Here is a 19,778-nt window from a genome sequence, read left to right on the forward strand (position 1 = left end):
GACTGTACATAAAAAGTATGCAACTGTAGCTTTATAATCATTATTAATAACCTAAATTCACAAACGTTGCATTGAATGCAGGTAAATTATTTTGTTTTCTTTTCATGCATTTTGGATAGTTTTCTGGGAATTTTTGCAGCAATGCAACCACAGACTGTACATAAAAAGTATGCAACTGTAGTTTTATAATCATTATTAATAACCTAAATTCCCAATAAGGTTGCATCAAATGCAGGTATATATTTTTTTTCTTTTCATGCATTTATAGTTAGTATAGGATAGTTTTCTGCGCACTTTTGCAGCAATGTAACCACAGACTGTACATAAAAAGTATGCAACTGTAGCTTTATAATCATTATTAATAACCTAAATTCACAAACGTTGCATTGAATGCAGGTAAATTATTTTGTTTTCTTTTCATGCATTTTGGATAGTTTTCTGGGCACTTTTGCAGCAATGCAACCACAGACTGTACATAAAAAGTATGCAACTGTAGCTTTATAATCATTATTAATAACCTAAATTCACAATAACGTTGCATTAAATGCAGGTGTATTTTGTTTTCTTTCTTTTTATGCATTTTAGATGCACTCTTTTGCAGCAGTGCAACCATAGACTGTACATAAAAAGTATGCAACTGTAGCTTTATAATCACTATTAATAACTTAAATTCACAATAACGTTGCATTGAATGCAGGTGTATTGTTTTTTTTTCTTTTTATGCATTTTAGATGCACACTTTTGCAGCAATGCAACCACAGACTGTACATAAAAAGTATGCAACTGTAGCTTTATAATCATTATGAATAACTTAAATTCAGATAACATTGCACAATGCAGGTAATCTTTTTTCTTTTCATGCATTTTGGATAGTTTTCTGCGCACTTCTGCAGCAATGCAACCACAGACTGTACATAAAAAAGTATGCAACTGTAGCTTTAACAGAAAAAAGTACAACATTTTCCTCTAACATTTTTAAGGATATATTATGTTTGTTATTAATAACCTAAATTCACAATAACGTTGCATTGAATGCAGGTGTATTATTTTTCTTCTTCTTTTCATGCATTTTGGATAGTTTTCGGCCACTTTTGCAGCAATGCAACCACAGACTGTACATAAAAAGTATGTAACTGTAGCTTTCTAATCATTATTAATAACCTAAATTCACAATAACGTTGCATTGAATGCAGGTATATTATTTTTCTTCTTCTTTTAATGCATTTTGGATAGTTTTTCTGCACACTTTCGCAGCATTGCAACCACAGACTGTACATAAACAGTATGCAACTGTAGCTTGTGTTGCGTTTACTTGTCGTCAGAATTCATAGTATCGGTGTTCGCCTCCTGGCTGCGCTCCAACTGGGACTGTTTTGACGGAGACCACGTGACGGAGTCCTCTAGTAGGACGTCCCCGCTGTCTTTAGAGCCCAGTGCAAACAAGACCAGCAGATAAGGGGACACGCAGGACCCTCCCGTGGGCAGTGGCGACTAAAACCTCTCAACGTGACACTTGTTTGGCTGTCAGGAACACATTGTATTCCTCTAAGACTGGATGAACTGTGCGCAGTTTGTGGTCGAAACGCTTTGAATACTTTGACATATTGACGCTGATGGTAAGAGGAAAATAATATTTATTTTTTCTTGTCTTTATGTTATTATAGTTTATTTGTTCACGCGTTCTTGTTTGGGTTTATTTGAGTTTTGTCTGGAGACGTGGAAACTAAAGTTGACGCAGTTTTAGTGACCGCTTTGCCAGTCTTAACAAACAGTCATAAATGTCCATTAATACTAGTTTGTTGTTGGTAATATTCAAGTTATTATTACGTGGATGTTGTGTGTGTAATATGAGTGTTATAGTGCGCAGACAACATGCGGACTGTTAGTGTCGCATCTCATTGACCCACATCCTGCACTAACTCTAACTGCGTCAACACGTTTTACTACGCACTTTACACTATCTTTACTCCGCCTCTGAGTGGACCTTATGGTGTTGTTTTGTTCAACGTTGTACGATTATTTGTTGTTGTGGTTGCAGAGATAGTTGGTGCATTTTTAACTGTAGGTAAAGTTAAAGTTTGGGGTTAGATAATGAAGGTTTTTCTGCAAGTGGTGACACCCTCCGCAGTAACCTGATATCTGCGCACCGACCGCGCCCACTTCATCCTCCACACAAACAACTCTCACTGAGAGAGAGAGAGAGAGAGAGAGAGAGAGAGAGAGATAGAGAGATAGAGAGAGAGACGTTTTTTTGTTTTTTTACATTTATCTTTTGATATTGCGACAGATTGTTATTATTTTTTTATTGACACAACAAACACGAATGACTTCTTTATTGTTTTCTTCCATTTACATGAATGTTCTTTTTAATATCTATATATTGTAATTTGCTTAATGAATTGTATATATGTATATATATATATATATATATATATGTTTTTGTTTTTATTTTGTTCTTTTTTTTACTTTTATTTATTATTGAATTTACGCTTTGGCAATATTGTTCACCTGACTGACAGTCATGCCAATAAAGCAAATTGAATTGAATTGAATTGAATTGAGAGAGAGAGAGAGAGAGAGAGAGAGAGAGAGAGAGAGAGAGAGAGAGAGAGAGAGAGAGAGAGAGTTGGTAGAAAAAAAAGCTACTATGGTTTTATGTTTTAGTCTTTCGATATTAATCCAGCTCTATAAGGAAACATAAAGGAGGAAGTTGTGCGTATTAAATCTATTATTGTTGGTGATTACGCACTTAAGAAAGTGTTTGAATGTGTCGCCTGCTGTGGTTTCCAGCACATGGTTTTAACAGATTATAGGAGTAGGACAGACATAGTAAAATTACAGGATGTTTGAGTGGTGAAAGTGCTCTTCCTAGCTATATATCCTGTAGGTGTCAAACAGTTGCACAACACTCTGCTCCTCCTCTCAGCCTCCTCTGGGCTGTTTGTGCAGCCAGATCTTGGGCTGATATGATGTTGTTGTTGCTAAAAGTCATTACATCTCCTTTCTGTGTTTGATCTAATCACGCAGATATAATGAATGGCCCAGAATGTGACAATATTATGTCCATAATTATTGGTATTTTTGTCCAATCTCTTTCTAAACTAGAGGTTATTGGGGCAGGGCTGGATTAGCCCACTGTGGGGCCCCTTCTCAGCTTCCCACACCCTTTGTCCACAACTTACTTTGTGATCATCTGATGAGATGCAAATTTATTGAGCTATAATATGAACCGTGTAATTACAAGGTTTTGACACAGGCCCTCTATACAAACAGGGCTTTAGATTAACAGATAAATATATAGAAGCAAGCCCATATCAAAGTATTTAATATTGTTTGTTAGTGATGCATATCATTACACACATTTACAGTTAATCCTGTTGAAACCAGTTGAAATTACCTAAAGGGGGAACCTTGAGGGGCCGTGACCTACTTTGCTAAATTGGTAATCCAGTGTTTTGTTGGTATAAGGTCTTAGAGAGGAAAAAAAAGCATAAATAATGTTGATTTGAGAGCCAAACTGACAGAGGCACTTGTTATTGAGTTAACTCAGTCAAATTAGTCTAGAAATCGGTGCAAGTTTGCAACATTTCAGATCGGGAAAATACATTTTAGACCTCATATAGTATCAGCAGCAGAACCATACATCTCTCAGCTCTATAGTAGCCACTGCCCATCCCAGAAAACACATATCTGCTTCTTTTACTGCCTACACACAGCTGATAAAGCACTGAGGCTCAGAGAGAATCAGCAAGGGATGTGGTTATGATCCACCTATATGGAAAGCTATATCTCGCTCTATATAGAGATGGTGCAGGCTGTGGAGAAGGGTGATAGAATATCAATTACATGTGCAGAATTCAACAGTATTGCTCTAATTAAATGTGGGTATGTGGGAAACATTCCTCACATGGGCTTTTTCTCAATGTGACCCACTGACCTTGAGTGTCGACCTTTGACTGGCAGACACCAGAGCAGGTGGAGAGTCATGTTCACGTTGACACGGCAGGGCAGGGAATTCTGTTGGTGATTTATTTGGTGTTGGTTCAGTTACCTGTTGCTGCAGTAATTACTCAGCGGGTTAGGGCACACGTGTGTTTGATCACATAAAACACAAAAGGCGCCCAGGAGAGCCGATACTGCTGGTGTAAAAAACCCAGATCACACCTCAATGAAACTCTGCAGGCCCAACACTCAACCTCTGACCTTCCTCTAACACTTCGTGTTTGTTCTCCGTCAGGTACATGGCGATGGCCGCTCCATCAACACCAACAGCAGGACCAGCTACGGCGGATAACCCCGAGCTCTCACGCCTGGGGGGCATTGAGGACTTGGAGATGAAGGTGGGGCCGGTGCGGAGGAACCTCTTCGGGCCCGTGGACCACCAGCAGCTGCAGAAGGACTTCCAGCGGCTGCTCTGCACGAACGTGGAGGCGGCCAACAAGCGCTGGAACTTCGATTTCCAGAGCGAAATGCCAGGAGAGGACTCCTCCCACATTGAATGGGAGGAGCTCAGGTACCAGGACGTACCGGCGTTTTACCGCAGCTGCACGATTAGGGCAGCGCCGCGTCCGACGGCCAAAAGGCGGACGTCGTCTTTGTCGGACGAGAGTTCCCCGGGGTACAGCAGCTCGTGCGGGTCTGGGGACGAGTACCTGGAGGTGACCACAAAGGGGTGCTACCGGATCCAACGGCAAGGAAAACGCAGACAGTCTACCATCACAGGTCAGTCGCATGAGTTCGATGTTGTCACATCTTCTTTTAATCATAAATCGACACCAAAACTTGGGCATATTTTAGTTACGAGACTGTCTGGAGGTATTTTTTCCTGACTTTGCAATGTCTTCTTTCACCCTGCAGATTTCTACAAGGTGAAGAAGAGCAAGCTTCTGCATTACAAAGCATCTTCTCGGCAGTAGAGAAGCACAACGAGAACCAGTGGAGGATCACTTAGTGGTCGACATCCCTCCACACATCACCTCACATAGATATGTGTCATATATGTATATATATATATGTAGCAAATTGCAACTGACTGTCCACAAGCTCATCCAGCATGGGCTTAAAAACTCCTCCAACACCATATACCTTAAATGTTCAGCACAAGGAAGCTACCATTTTCCTGGTTGATCAACCTCAGACTTTTAGGAACGGTTCTTGTTGATAGTTGTAAATATTATATATGTTCTATATACTGTTTTCCTCAGCTTTTTACTATACTGTGAAATGATTGTGAATGCACTCTTAATAACAGAAAGCAGGCTCTAGTTTTAAGAGGTTCATTTTCTTCTGAACGGGCCTCGGATAGTATTTGACCTCAACCTTTTTTTCTCCCTCTTGCTAAAAGTCATAAGAGGGTTTTGATTAGATGAGTTACTATTCCTGGCCTCGCTCCACACTTAGCCTTTAGTCTCCCCCCAGGGCTCCTATAGCACGAGTCAAGCCGGGGGTCAAAACCTCACCGAAGGGCTCAGAATTTAGCAGCGCGACTGTGATTAGCTCCAGGGCAAAGGTCAACGGTGGAGGTTAAGCAATGAGGTAATGCTGCCGTACCTGTACAACAGTGACTCAAATTCCTATGTGACTATTTATTTATTATTCACGATGCTAGATCATCGTCAAAAAAAAAAGAAAAAAAATGAAAGCAATGTGTAAAACGAGGTAAAATGAAGTGTTTGTAGAAACCTGTGCCATTGCACCCAAATTCTGCCTTAGACTATAAGTCATTATAGGTTATATACACTCCACCGTTGCCACTTAAAGATATTGGCCATATATTTAACAAAAATATACAAATCACATCCCCCTTTACAATTTGCATTATTTGCATAATGGGGCTGTAAAAAAATCTATATTTGTTTGGGCAACAGACCAGAACATATCTTATTTAGTTGTATATTGTCAGCTTTATGCTTATAATGTAGCATTTTTCCACTCTGTCTCCATGTGACGTCCCCCTTGTAAGTGTTAAACACACCTCTTTTCTCCTTGAAGGGATTGTAGCGTTTTATCACCGTGTTGCAGCTCAAAGGAATCCAAAACTTTTGGTTCTGCTTTTGGTAATTTCTTTCATATGAAGAGTCGAACTGCTTCACTTTTCCCTGTGCCATTCTATAAGTGTTTGTGTACATATGCATAGAAGTGTTTTGTGTATGAATGCGTTGGTTTGCTGTTTATCTTGAGGTTTTATAACAGTCGTGGCAGCTGAGGCAGTTGAACCAAAGAGAAATTGCTGTGCCATTAAAATTAGACGCACGTCATTAATACAAGTCGCTCACTGTTTGGCGGGATCAGTCATGGGTCACGGAAGGTCTCAAACATGTCAAGATCTTCGAATATATCGTGTAAACACACCATAACTGCTCAACTAACAGTTTTGGTGACTCAAATAAGATACTTTTTACCCCTAAACCTACAGTCATTCTCATTTCTATATGGATGAAAAGCCATAACCTGGATTAATCCACTCTTACTACCTCATGAAGTGATTCAGTAAAACAAACAAGAAAAACCAATGTAGCTGAGGTTGTTTGCGTCTACAGGCGAAAGAGAGACGGAGAGACAGAAACAAGGGAGGTTGGAGGGGGGGGATGTCTGATAATTTTGTTGTGGTAAAAGCTGTCGAGTTTCACATCAGGTAAAAGAGTCAGTGTGTCAGAACGGGGCCCAGCTCCGAGCAGAGGAAACGGGTCCCTCAGGGGGGGGGAGGCGGCTTTTGTTGTCTCCCCCATAAATAGACAGAGGAATAGTGGTGGGGGTGGGGGGGGGAAAGGGACAAACTTTAATAAGGGAACCTTCACCACAAATGTCTTCTGGATCAAAGGATTTCTCCAGCCAGACAAGTGGCCAGCGATTCAGACACTCTTTTGTCTGCACCCCCTTTAAAGTCTCCAAGTCTCTCTTTCATGAACAAACCGCCTCAGTCTCTGCGAAGAATCTGCATGAAAGCAGTTGTTCATAATCATGTTGTTCTTTCATGGCTCAACAACGCGATATTTCACAGATCTAAAAATAGCCAACATGGCTATTTGAAATTGTTTTTGTCAACTTATCTGTGTGTTTGTTTGTGTGTGTGTGAAACAATGTTTGTGTGCACCGATCTTCTCAGACGAAACTTTCAAAGTCTATATTAACTTATTTTGAGTTTGTATCATTTGTTATGTAGGGAAATAATTTTAAATCCCCTAAGTTGTTTTTTGGTATAACTAACTAATTGTGTTATTTCTGAAACTATATCTTTGCACTACTTTAAACATTGTTGACAAGAGAGATATTTTTTATGGTAATCTTTAAAAAAAACAAAAAAAAACATCCAAAAAAACAAAAACTGACTGAGAAACTCAGGCACAGATTATCACATTTTAAATGAATAAAAAAATGTTTTTCCTCAAATCACACTGTTGGACACAGTTTCTATGTGTTCATTACGTTTTTTGTAGCCTTTTTAGTCTTCCTCAAGTCTGTTCGGTGGAAAAAATAAATCAATGAAAACTCAAATGATAAATATTGAGATTGACTGGTTAGTGTCTCACTGTCAAACTTCGCTTTCCTGAATCACCTGTCGCAGCTATATCGAAGTGTAGCGTACTAGCGTTTGTTTTTTTTGTTGTAACTTTGTTTATGCATGAATGTATGATAATCTTTGTACAACATTTGTAAGAATTTTATTGTAATTTAAATCTTGTTTATGTTCCCTTGCAACATGTAAGAAGTGTATTTGTATGGGATCAGAATCATATCCTTTTTGATAATAATTGTAAAGAAAATATATTGCTGGATTGTTGGTGCACGGTTGCCTTCATATTGTTGATTTCTTATAGCGTGCTCAAAATAATAAAAAGAATGACTGAGATTGATACAAACTACAAAATACTGGTCTGAAGTTTTTGTTCCCGCTCTGTTTCTAAGTGTTATGATCATGAATGTATTAAGAGAAGCAGAGAAAGATTGAAATATAAACTTTCTTCTTGATTAGCAGCACCCCCTGGTGGTTGAATAGTTTAGAAAAATTCCATCTACACCATTACTGTTTTATCTGAAATAATCTGTAGATAACTCACAATTTGCAAAATGTAGTTTGCATTTATTTAAAATGAAAATTTGCATTTACATTAGTTAAAACTCTAAAAGTACACATAAATAAAAATAAAACAAAAAAATACACCACAGATAGTGTTTCATATTCAACACACGTTTCAATTTACATTCTGTTACATTTGGCAAGTTCAGAAACATCGGAGGTGCAAGTGTCATTTTAAGCTCCAGTGCTGGAGGTTTAGCATGAGGAACACGTCTCGTACCACAGAGTACTTCTCAAAAAGCATTTTAAATGCTCTAAATGCAACGGAGCAAACTACCAGTTTTGTCTATTGGCCACAGTGGCTGGAAAATCACTAATTCTAGTCTCTTTTTACTGATTTTAACCAAAACGATTGATGGCTGGTTGCTGACTACATTGTCTCGTAAAGCAGACAACCTGCAGAAACACTAACTAGCCCATGGCTGATGACATATGATAAGTGATCTGATCATGAGTAATTATAATCTAAAAGTAATTTACCTCTTTAAACATAATAAATCTGTTCAAACACAGATTTGCAGTCAAGTTCCCCAAACAAACGTGCAAATGTGCAGCTTCTGCGGCAAACAGGCAAAACCTGTCTCTTCTGCAATGTCAGTATGCAGTTTACACTTGAATGTGCATGAGGCATGCCTCGCTGTAAACTCAATGTAAAGAGACAAGACATTGGTAGAGTTTTCTAATTGTGTTTCTGTCGGTGTGTTTGTTGGCGTGAGGGTTTTCACGGCGATTGCTTGTGACTTAAGACATTAAAACTTAAAAAGGAATGAGCATATATCGATCAGTGACTGACACACATACAGAATGGAGAGAACCAGTCCCCGTAGACAGTATAGTTTCTAACCCTGATGATTGCACAAAATGTACACAAGAGAAATCAAGTGGCTGCGAGGTGAAAGTTTCCCAAAACCCAGCTAAAATCTGAGTGGTGCACTAAAATCTTCAAGACTAATTACTGTATACTACAGTGCAATATTCATTATCTCGACCCGAAGCAACAAAAATATCATACATATCTACAAACGCTGACAGTACATCTCTACATTATCGTTATTATTCACATTCTTTAGGCCATCATGACCCCCAAATTGTCTCCGAGGGGATGATCTTTAAGTTAAGAACTCTTGATTTAAAACTTGAATCAAGAACACCTACATTTAAAAAAAGGTTTTTACATCCATTTAAAACCTAAAATATATACAATAGTACATTCTGTGATAGCCCCGCAAGGCCTGAATTCACAGAGTGGACAGCTAGGGTCCCTTTAAAAGCCTTTGTCAATGAGGCACTTCAGCTCAACCTTTAAATTCTTGTGTGCACACTAAAAGACGTGTGCATTTGCATTTTTAGGCTTCTAGTGAGTGGATAAGACTTCAGTGTTGTGCTCAAAGTCGCTCTGCCTGCTCACATGGGTGTTAATGGACAAACACTGGTGGTTTGTGGGAGTTAAACTTGTGGTTCTCTATCTCCAGTTTACCTTAACCATCGTGGGCTGTGAGAAACAGCATCCCACCTCCCGAAAACTCACGTAAAAAGGAGCCGTTTGTGTGCAGCCCTGCTGATTAGAGGAGGAATATTATGGCTGGCAGATGTTTGGCGCGTTCACAGCTGGCGTCGCAGCGCTTGTCTGTCTCTCCACATGGCACGCACCTCTTTGACGAGCAACGGAATGATGAACACGATGCTGCCCCCTGTCTGTGACATAAAAAACACAAGAATCAAAAGTTACACAACGGTTTTGTTATACAACTACATGGTGTGGTGTTGCTGTGGGTTATCGGGTTACACCAATGTTTCCACCAGTGAACAAACAAGTGATGATAAAAGAATGATCAAAAACATCAAGATATGGGGTTATTAGCTAGAAATTAAAATGTACTTTAAACCTATGAAAAACATTACTACAGTGCACACATTAATATACTTAGAATTGGCAACTAAAAAGTCATATTTATGTCAATGTATTGTAAAAACAAACCTGTAAGATCGGCCTTTTTCACAGCAGACATTTCTAATTGTTATAGTAGGTGTTTCCCTACTGTTTCATTTTCCAATCATTTTGTCTGTGTTAATGCATATGGCATGCATTTTTGCAAGGATGTGAGGTTTTGGAAGTTCAACCTGAGCTCCTTTAATAAGTCTATAATAAACTGTGTAGCCAAAATACTCAGACCCTTAAGGACAAAAACGTCCCCATTGAAACCAATTAAAAGCTCAGTTTTTGATCCCACGGCCATTACAGCATATAATCATTGAATTAGCTCATGCTTTCAATCTAGAGCCAAAATGCTAGTTTTTACTATTTTCCACCAGATTGAGTCATTTTCTCATGTTTGCCCTGTGGGGGTAAATACATGCTATTTTCCTGGTTTCCTGCAGAAAAAATAAAAATGCATCAAAAACAATGTTGCTGCTAATCATTGCCATACTCAGGACTGTGAAAAAGATCCCCCCCTTGCATTGAGTATGCAGAATATAATTACATTTTTGTGGGGTCTTATTTTATCATAAAAACAACAGTGTGTATGTAAACAAACTGGCATTTAAAGGGTTCAAATTCTGAAAATGACTGAATATGTGATAGTTATGATCAGGACTGAAGTTGGTTAAAAAATGTAACCCTGTGAAAGTGGAAAATAATATTAATATGTAGCAGTTTTAGGAAGGGGACATTTTGTCCTCTGAGGTAACAATTGAGGGTTTTTAAAAAAACAATCTGACACTGCACAAAAAAAATTAAAATCCATCAAATTCAATACTTTTGCTAATCATTGACATATCCTAGACTGTGAAAAAAAACCCATAGCATTTAATTTACATAAAAAACAGTGGCATTATGTACACAAACTGGCAGTTAAAGGGTTAAAATGATGAAAAACTAATGAATATTTGGTAGTGATGATCAGGACTGAAGTTGGTTAAAAGATTTAACTCAGTGAAAGTGGAAAATAATATTAGTATATCATTTTATGGCAGTTTTTTTGTCCTTTAAGGACATCAGAGCAACGTTTTCAAAAGTGAGGCACAAGGGTTAAAAAGTCCTGTTGTGATTTCTTACCATGACGACGAAGAAGTAGAACACGCACATCCAGCCCAGCTTGTTCTCAATCAGGGACACCAGGTACTAGAGGATGACAGAGGTATTAATGCACCAGTCTGATGTAATCAGTGTGTGTGTGTGTGTGTGACTGGTATAATACACAGCGGTGTGTTATGAAAGTGTTGATGCAAAACTAAAATCCAAAACTAAAACCACTGCAGTGCTCTCATAGTTGATGTTAATATAGAAAATGTAACTATTTCATAAAGCATTGATGCCGTTCTAAATGTTTTTCTTTTATATAATTAGGACAATGATGACTAGTCGACGGGTTTAGCTGGGCAGATCCATCAAAAACCATCTTTTATGTCCTTTATTCTGTAATCTAATCTGGTCTCTTCCTGCTGTTTTAATGCATTTTTTGTATAGAAAAAGTTTTACTCGTGAAATGTCCTGTATTTTTGTTCACCTGTCCCCCAGCAGCTCCTATACTCCCAGTTCCATCGACTATGCCAGTGACAGTAGCCAAAGCCTCCTGGCTGCCCCTCAGAGCATCCTGTCTCCCCAGGTCAGCAGATATGGCCGAGCTGATCATATTAGAAGGGCCGCCAATGAAGAAGCCAGTGGTAGCCAACAGCGCAGCGTTTATCACCTGGTCATTAGGTGAGTCTGAGATGGAGAAAGAGAGAGAGTAGTAGTGGTAATACTGTGGTGATGCCACCATCAACCTTATATTATGAGGTGTTGGTTGATTGCTGCTGACTGATTTTCTGTTGATCAATGAATCAGCTAATGGTGAACTCTATACTCACGGCTGTATCCCACCAGGGCTCCCATCGCCAGCGCCAGGCTAATGGCCAACACCGGGGCTCTCTTTCCCATGAAGTCAGAAATCAAACCTTGAACGGTTCCTCCTGACACAAAGACACAAAATGACAGAGACACAATGAGAAAAAGACAGTAGGACGTTTATGCATGAAGGAGACAAAGGAGGAGACATGTCTTACTTATCGCTAAAATTGAGTTGACCTGTACAATTATGAATAGGGCTAAAATACATTATAATACGGTACGCTAACCACTGTGGTTGCTGGACCAGTAGTTCAGCTTCCTGGATCAGAGACTATTACGAGTATAATAAACCCCAAAATTTATATTATAATATTACCAATTTACCTAATCATTTTAGGTGGCATTAAATTCACAAAAATAAATGTCGGAAATTGCATACCATGCACTACAATCAATATGTGTAGTATTGTTCAACATACTTTTATGTGAATAAACAGTAGTATGTATCTTTTCGGACACAATGAGCATTAATTTACATCGTCACTTCCTGAGAGCCTCCCTGCCGGTTGGAGATGCGTAACCATGGTAACCCGTGCCTACAACGGTTTGTGAAAATCACAGTCTGAACTAATAGCAAAGTGAAATCTTAAACTTGCAGTTAATTTGAAGGGGTTATGGACGTTACAGAGCTGTCCGTCAACGTCTGTTATGAACGTTGTCGTCACTACCGCATTGCATCGTGGGATATTTATGCCACCGTAGTGTCTAGCGTTGCATGCTGTAATATTTCACTGTGCTATTGGTTTCATACTAAGGTTTCAGACTAATATCTCACATACTGTTTTAGCGTACTAAATAACATGTTAATATGGAATTTTGGACGCAACCTATCATTTATTTCACATATCCAAAAAAATATAATGTGTTTATTCCGCCTTATTTTTAAATGTACCAGTACCAATGTCACTTGAAAAAAATGAAAATTTTTCAATAACTCAAATTTCAATGAGACTATGATTAAATAAAGGATGAAAGAAAATGCATAAATGTGCCTGCCACTCACCGATAATTCCTCCGACATCATACCACACGGACAGGCGGTCGGCCTCAGCCTCCTTCCAGCCGTAGTTGTTGCTCAGGTAGAAAGGAAGCCAGAAGAAGAAGGAGTAGTTGACCAGCTTCAGGCACGCGTACGCCAGGGAATACTACAGTACAAACAGACACAGAGTCAACATGTATGTTTGACACAAAAATAGACTTGATATATTCTGCTAGGACAGCCCTATTAGTGCTACAAACAAATTTGTCTCGACTTGTTGGTGTGGTGGACTCACAGGTAGCACTCCAGGCAGACAGAAAGCCTCGCAGAAGCCGATGGCTCGAGGAGTCTCGGTCAGAGGTTCGTCCGGCTCCTGAACTGACTGGTATCGTCTGCTATACGCCTCGGCTTCCAGCTCATCCTCCTCGTCGCTCATCAAAGGCCTGTGGCTGTCTGTGTCTGTCTCCACCAGTCCGGTCTCCGACTCCGAGCTCAAACCTGACACACACAAACACATTCAAGCTGTGGAGATTAAATCACTTAAGGCAATCAAAACCCTAAACTGGTTCTATTTCAGGCAAGTTCAAACTGGCTTCCGTGGGAATGAGGTCAATATAAAGTGAACATAGAGTCTGGTGGTCCTGTTCTGTACATACACATATATGAAAACACGTGTTTTTCTAACATGTTCCTTGCAGTGCTTACCGACTTCTTTTGGGGAGGTAAGCAGGCCGAAGAACACCACCACCCCACCGGCAAACTGCACCACTGAGGTCACCAGGAAGGCATACTGCACGCAACAACACACGGTACATCATGTTAGCATTTAGTTGCTGAACAAAATGATAGTAAAAGGCATCAATAAATATATGTGTGTGTGTGTGTTTCTTACCTCGTATCCATACTTGAGCACACTAGAAGCCAGGAAGGCCCCCAGGATGTTGCCTACAGAGGCACAAGCACTCCACAGGCCGAACACAAAGCCGCGGCTGGAAGACAACATCATGAATTCAATTAGAAAAAGTTAGAAATATGTAGATTTTTTTAATATTAAAAGCGCTTCAAATACTTCAAAACTTTAACAAGCACAATTTCACAGACAGCTCTGCTATTTTTATATTCAGCAAATTATGTTCACAAGTCTGAGGCCACTGAGGAAAAACTGAGTCTAAATGGCGTCTATGTTTTGGCAGCAGCGCCAGTGAATGCATGTCATTGTGCGAGTGTGAGCGTGTGTGTTTCCGTGTGTGGGCGTGGATCATAAAGCTCCACTTGACAGACACGAACTGGACTGAATATTTCTAGGGCTGGATATAGATGTTGCACTTGTAATACTTGAAAGCGATGTTAGATAAATGCAGGTTTTGTAAACAGGGAAATGTCACGCACCCCGTCTTGCCGAACCAGTTGCCCATGACGGCCACCACGCAGGGCCAGACGGCCGACTGCAGCAGGCCGTTCACCACCCACAGGCCGCAGTACAGATAGATGTTGTAGATGTGGAGCCATTCGGTGAGAGTGCCAAACGCAAACTCCTGCAAACACGCAGGCAGCGACAGTTAATATTCAAATAAGAATCCATACATCAATAGTATGCAAAATGTACAACTTGACACTATCGAGGTGTACACACCCGACCGAACACAAGATCTATTAACTCACCACTATAGCAGAGCCACAAAGGCCGAAGCAGAGTACGTAGCGCAGGTTCAGTCTGTCTCCAATCACACCGCTGAAATACAGACCCTGTGTGGACAGGACCGACGCAAAGTCACACAAATGACAGAGACGATGACAATTAATGCAGGATCATGATGTTGTCTACTCACCACTGCGTACGAGAAGAGGAAGATGGAGTCCAGAACTCCCAGGAACATAGTGGCCTGCTTTTCATCTTCAAACAGACGATTGGATTCCCACGTCTGGGGACATTCAGAGAGAACACAGTTGATTATACGCAGTTTATCTACAGCACAGCAGGGGTTTAAATGCTATTATGGACCATCATGCTGCTCAGTACCTCGCCAGGAGAGTAAGCCGGTGCGCTGCCATTCTGGAGAGACGGCGTCCACTGGGCCGAGATGCTGACTTTCACATTGCTGAACGTCTTCCTGGATGCGTGTAGCAACACATAGCTGGAGAGACAGAAAACAGTTTTACTCAGCAAGTTAAAGGCATCAGGGGTTTGATAGAGATTTATCTAAACCGTCCACATAGCATGAACAGCTCAAAGTTCATACTACAGCTGGCGGGGATGCTGAACACATGTTTAATATACTGGAACTTTCTTCTGTTCATCAGTTTAACTGCAAATGGTTAGTAAAATGGCAATTATTCAAATAATAATACTTGGACCATTAATAGTCCTTTAAAAGGTCTTTGGCTACATAAGGTCACATAAAGCACGCAGGAAGTGAAATTCCAAAGTAGTAGCAGTTCAATTCTGCTGAAATAATTTACTAAGAAACAGGAAATGGTTTTCTGCTGAACAGTTTTTTGCTGAACAGCAGTATTCACTCACTGTGTGCTGCTACCTGCTGCAGACGGCCCTTTGCTTTGCTCCTGATAACAGTGTTTTGACGTGGCCACAGACGTGGTGTGATACCACGTCTACTGTAATTAAAGATTAACAGCACTGGCTGAAAATAAACATATGGCAATGAAATTTACTGGGTGGCCATAAATATGATTTATATCCTGCTCTGTTTAACGCTGCTATACATTCTACATTTACAGTGTTAGATAGATGTAGACAATGAGCTCTGTAAAGAGCAAATGCCTTTGCAAACATGTTATCTCCAAAACAAAAATACAAATACAAAATGCATGTTTTCCTTTTTTGATTTTTTTTTCACAACATGAAAATATTATAATTCATTTTCAATACTTATTAAGACTTTTTCAGTCTGTGTAGCAACCCTGTCTATTGGAAATCACTACTTACTGTCTATGTTATCTTGACCTCGTCTGACCTGGGTTAGGGTAACCTTGCTCCTGTAATGGCAATTTTCATATCTGCAGTCTAACACTGTACCTTTAGATAATCTCAGGGCCTCACATGTTCAACTTTGTCACCATAGGACAGTGACCTGACATTTTAGATCTCTGTAACTGCAAACAACAGATTGCTGAAATACTTGTTATGTCTTGTGATGCTCTGTTGTCTGCTGTGTGCTGACGCATTGATATACTTTCTATCCTTCTCTTCCTTTCTTCTTTGCACTTATCTTCGTGTTATGCTTTAAATGTATAAATACTGACTACTCTTTGTATTCGGGGCTCACTTGCCACAGTCCACAACAGGTGGCTGTGCTCGTGAGTCCATCTGCAGATGCTTTAGTTATTAATGTATGCCTTTTTATTAAATTCACTGAAAGACAAGTTGTTACGTTGGTTTGTGTCTTGTTTTAACAGAAACTGCCACCACACTCCATAAACCTTTCACCTAAATGTACAGTGCACATCCATTTACAGTGTGTTTCTGCACACCTGGCATTAGGGGTGTAAAAAAATATTGAAAATATTGAGTATTGCTATATTGTTTTGTGATACTGTATCCATTCTCAGAAACACTGTATCGATTTTCAATTAATTAATTAATTAATTAATTAATTAATTAATTAAATATTAAGTCAGTCAATAGTGTATTTCATTTGCAGAGATGTGCACCGTCTCGCTGTGTGTGCCCTCTCAAAGTAGTGATATGATGTTGGATGTTACAGGGACTCTGATGAATGCAAATGCAGATCCAACTGTTCTGATTGTTTTATGCATATAGTGGTGTGTTCTTTATACAATAACAGTTTTCCTAAAATTTGATTTTAAAAAATTGCAATATATCGCCTTGCTTACAGTATTACAATATATTGAACAGTAACCCCTGTATCATGATGCGTATCGTATCGCAAGATTCTTGCCAACACACAGCCCTACATGGCATCCTCTTATTCAACTCCCCTTTTTTTTCTTGTGGCTCAGTGGGCTATGAATGGCTAGTTAGATTTTTGTTTCAAAACTTACTAAAATAACGTCTTCAGATGTTTAATTGAGTTACTATACTATCCAGTTTGGTTGGAAATCGAATTTCCCCATCTATCCTTGTGACTCTTTCCAATGAATAAGCAATAAAGCAACAAGCTAATTAAAAATAATCTACAAAGTCATACTAGACAGGTCACGTGTCCCAGTCTAGCCCTCATTGGGTCTCCAGTTTCTCCGAGGACATGTCTGGTATCACGGGGGTCTTCTAGAAACTAACATTCACAATGGTAGCAGCAGGTTTGAGGGAGACCTTTCAGATTATACCTAAAGAAGGTGAGGAGAAAGGCAACCAGATGATGATGAGTGTACTGTGACAGGTAGCCACAGCATGGGGGAGGCATCACAGGGGCGGCCGGAGGGAGGAAGAGGAGGTGGGGGACGAGGAAGGAGGTGGTGTTGGTACGAGGTCTTCAGGGGGAACAGCGACAGGACAGGGAGGGGGTTCAGCTATAGTGTCCCACTATGTCAGATGGGACAAGCACATCACTAGGGGAACAACAAAGAAAAGAGGGGATTGGAAACCAATGTTAAAACGCTTAACTGTATAATGTTTACTATTGATTATAGGACAAAGGCTTGTACAAAATCACAACTCCATAAATATACTATTTATCATTGGACGAGTAAGTGAGAAAAAACTAAAATATTTTAAGGACAAACAAGTCGTGACCACATAAATAGAAACCCATGTTAGACTGCCTTTGGCCCGACTACAACCAAATCACCGCCCAGTGTTTCATCACAAAGTTTAACAACGCAGTGTTTGAGTTCACCCAACATTGTGGTGAACATGTGATGAATAGGAGTTTACCTGATTTTAGCAGTCCTGGATGAATCCCGTACTACAACAGGCAATACTAGCTTGTAGAAAGTATCCATCCCTTTAGGGTAAAAAGGCGAGTATGAATAGCTGCATCTGGTCTGAATGCTGGGGTGTGCACCAGCACCCACAGGTATCAATGGGCCTAGTGTGTCCGGACTGCCTCTAAAACCATTACACCTCCCCCACCAGCCTGTTCAGCTGTCACCATGCACTACCTTTTTTAAGTCAGAACCTCAACTTGGTGAGTACTGATCCAATACCAGTTCAGTTGAGTTCACAGGGTGAAACTCATTAGATTCGTGTTTTTGAAAAGTAAACATGAGACTAGGATTTTGCTGTAGTACGAAAAACCGGAACAGTGACTGAATAAAACAGAATGTTGAGAAATATTCATTGAAGAAATACAGATACGAAAGTCAATGGCCTCACTTTCATTTCCTTGATAAATTATTTCCTAACCAGTTGATATTTCACATGACTTTTACTCCACCCATGAAACCCTGGCCAATATTTACCAGTAAATCCACTTCAGCGAGACAGATCCTTCATTGAAGGTATTACTTAAGTAAATAATCAGGAAAATGTACTCAAACTGAGTATTAAAAGTAAAAGTACTCAATGCAGAAACATTTTCCCTGTGACTGTTATTATTTTTTCCATAAATCAATTGATTGTTTGGTTTGTAAGAATTCTGAAAGTAGTGAGAAATGCCATCCCAAGTTCTCAGAGCCCAAAGTGACACCTTCACAATGTTCACTTTGTCCAACAGCACAAACTTCAAAATTATTAAAATTAAAATTATTAAAAAGTACTTTAAAAAAAAATGTTTCACCATGAAATGTTTTTGTATGAAAAATGACAGAAAATAGTTGCCAATTAATTTTCTGTCAATCGTTAAATTGTTTCAGCTGCTCCTGTACAGTATATATGTTGGGTAATTTAATTTATAAGAAAATCTCATATTTTATAAGCTATGTTTCAAATGCAAAAATCTTAATTTGCAAAGTAACTAAAGCTGTCTAATAATAATTGTAGTGAAATAAAAAGTACAATATTTCCCTCTGAAATGAAGGGGAGTAGAAGTAGAAAGTGCCATGAAAAGAACAGACTCAAGTACCTCAGATGTGTACTTAAGTACAGTGCTTGAGTAAATGTACTTAGTTACATTCCTACATTTGCAAAACACAACCTCTAGCAGTTAAAACAGGCAGCTGAAGGCAGGTTAATACTCTCAAAGGGCTTGTCAGACAACTCCCTGAAAGTAAATAAACTTTTCCGGGATTTGTTTGGTGTCTGGTGACATTTCCAAATCCCTGCTGATACAGTGACTGACAGTTGGGACTATTACTCTGTATACAGCACACCTCACTGACACTGAAAGGGACCATGTGAGCAGGACGTCCTGCTCAGAGGACATCAGTTGTCTGTAGATTACAGAACAGACTCTAGTTGTAAATCACTGTTTTTATGACTTTTGTGTTTAAATAAATGGTTTAAAATGTTTACTCACATACGACCATGAATATTCAGTTAATTGAGTTCATTTTCACCAGCATGTAGTTGTTTTAAAGGGAGCTTATGTCTCCTCCTAGAGATCAGTCTGTGTCCCTCTCAGCCTCTCTGAGTGACATAGCAACACACTCACTGTTAGCTAGTTTACAGCGTTACCTGGTAACAGCAGCCTCTCTATACCTACACACACAGTTCCGGCTCCATTAACACGTTAAAGTAACAACAGACGTCAACGAGCAAACAGTTACAGTGTCAAACTCTTCATAAACACACACAAACCGAGGCGTTTTCTTACCTTTCTGCTCGTGTGGTCGTTAGCTGGCTGGCTGGCTCTCCGGTGTGGCGACAGTCTGTGTTTACTGCTGGGGACTCCTGACTGTGTGACGGACGAGGCTGTCAGCAGAGCGCCGCGGTGCGCTGCTGCCACCAGCAGGTCAGGAGGGGAACTACATGT

General features: G+C 39.7%; 2 protein-coding genes across 4 annotated transcripts; one reads left to right on the top strand and one right to left on the bottom strand.

The window, feature by feature from the left end:
- The first annotated feature begins 1,434 nt into the window (after nt 1-1,434).
- cdkn1d (cyclin-dependent kinase inhibitor 1D) lies at nt 1,435-7,859 on the top strand. Its single transcript, XM_037760033.1, has 3 exons — nt 1,435-1,616; nt 4,238-4,722; nt 4,858-7,859. Exons 2-3 carry the CDS (start codon nt 4,242-4,244, stop codon nt 4,914-4,916), a joined length of 540 nt encoding a protein of 179 aa, XP_037615961.1. The 5' UTR covers nt 1,435-1,616; nt 4,238-4,241; the 3' UTR covers nt 4,917-7,859.
- A 194-nt stretch (nt 7,860-8,053) lies between these two features.
- slc37a3 (solute carrier family 37 member 3) lies at nt 8,054-19,763 on the bottom strand. 3 transcript variants are annotated; one of them, XM_037760031.1, is made up of 15 exons: nt 19,620-19,756; nt 17,801-17,870; nt 17,254-17,475; nt 14,969-15,083; nt 14,778-14,870; nt 14,611-14,694; nt 14,338-14,483; nt 13,841-13,937; nt 13,654-13,738; nt 13,244-13,446; nt 12,973-13,114; nt 11,930-12,031; nt 11,587-11,786; nt 11,136-11,201; nt 8,054-9,772 (listed from the first exon to the last, which is right to left on the bottom strand). In XM_037760031.1, exons 3-15 carry the CDS (start codon nt 17,328-17,330, stop codon nt 9,680-9,682), a joined length of 1,503 nt encoding a protein of 500 aa, XP_037615959.1. In that variant the 5' UTR covers nt 17,331-17,475; nt 17,801-17,870; nt 19,620-19,756; the 3' UTR covers nt 8,054-9,679. The 3 variants fall into 3 exon arrangements, with proteins under 3 accessions (XP_037615959.1, XP_037615958.1, XP_037615960.1); XM_037760030.1 differs by lacking the exon at nt 17,801-17,870 and having other exon boundaries at nt 19,620-19,763; XM_037760032.1 differs by lacking the exons at nt 17,801-17,870; nt 19,620-19,756 and adding an exon at nt 19,323-19,432.
- Nucleotides 19,764-19,778: the final 15 nt, after the last annotated feature.

The sequence above is a fragment of the Sebastes umbrosus genome, chromosome 23 (genome assembly GCF_015220745.1).
Source record: "Sebastes umbrosus isolate fSebUmb1 chromosome 23, fSebUmb1.pri, whole genome shotgun sequence".
Classification (NCBI taxonomy): domain Eukaryota; kingdom Metazoa; phylum Chordata; class Actinopteri; order Perciformes; family Sebastidae; genus Sebastes; species Sebastes umbrosus.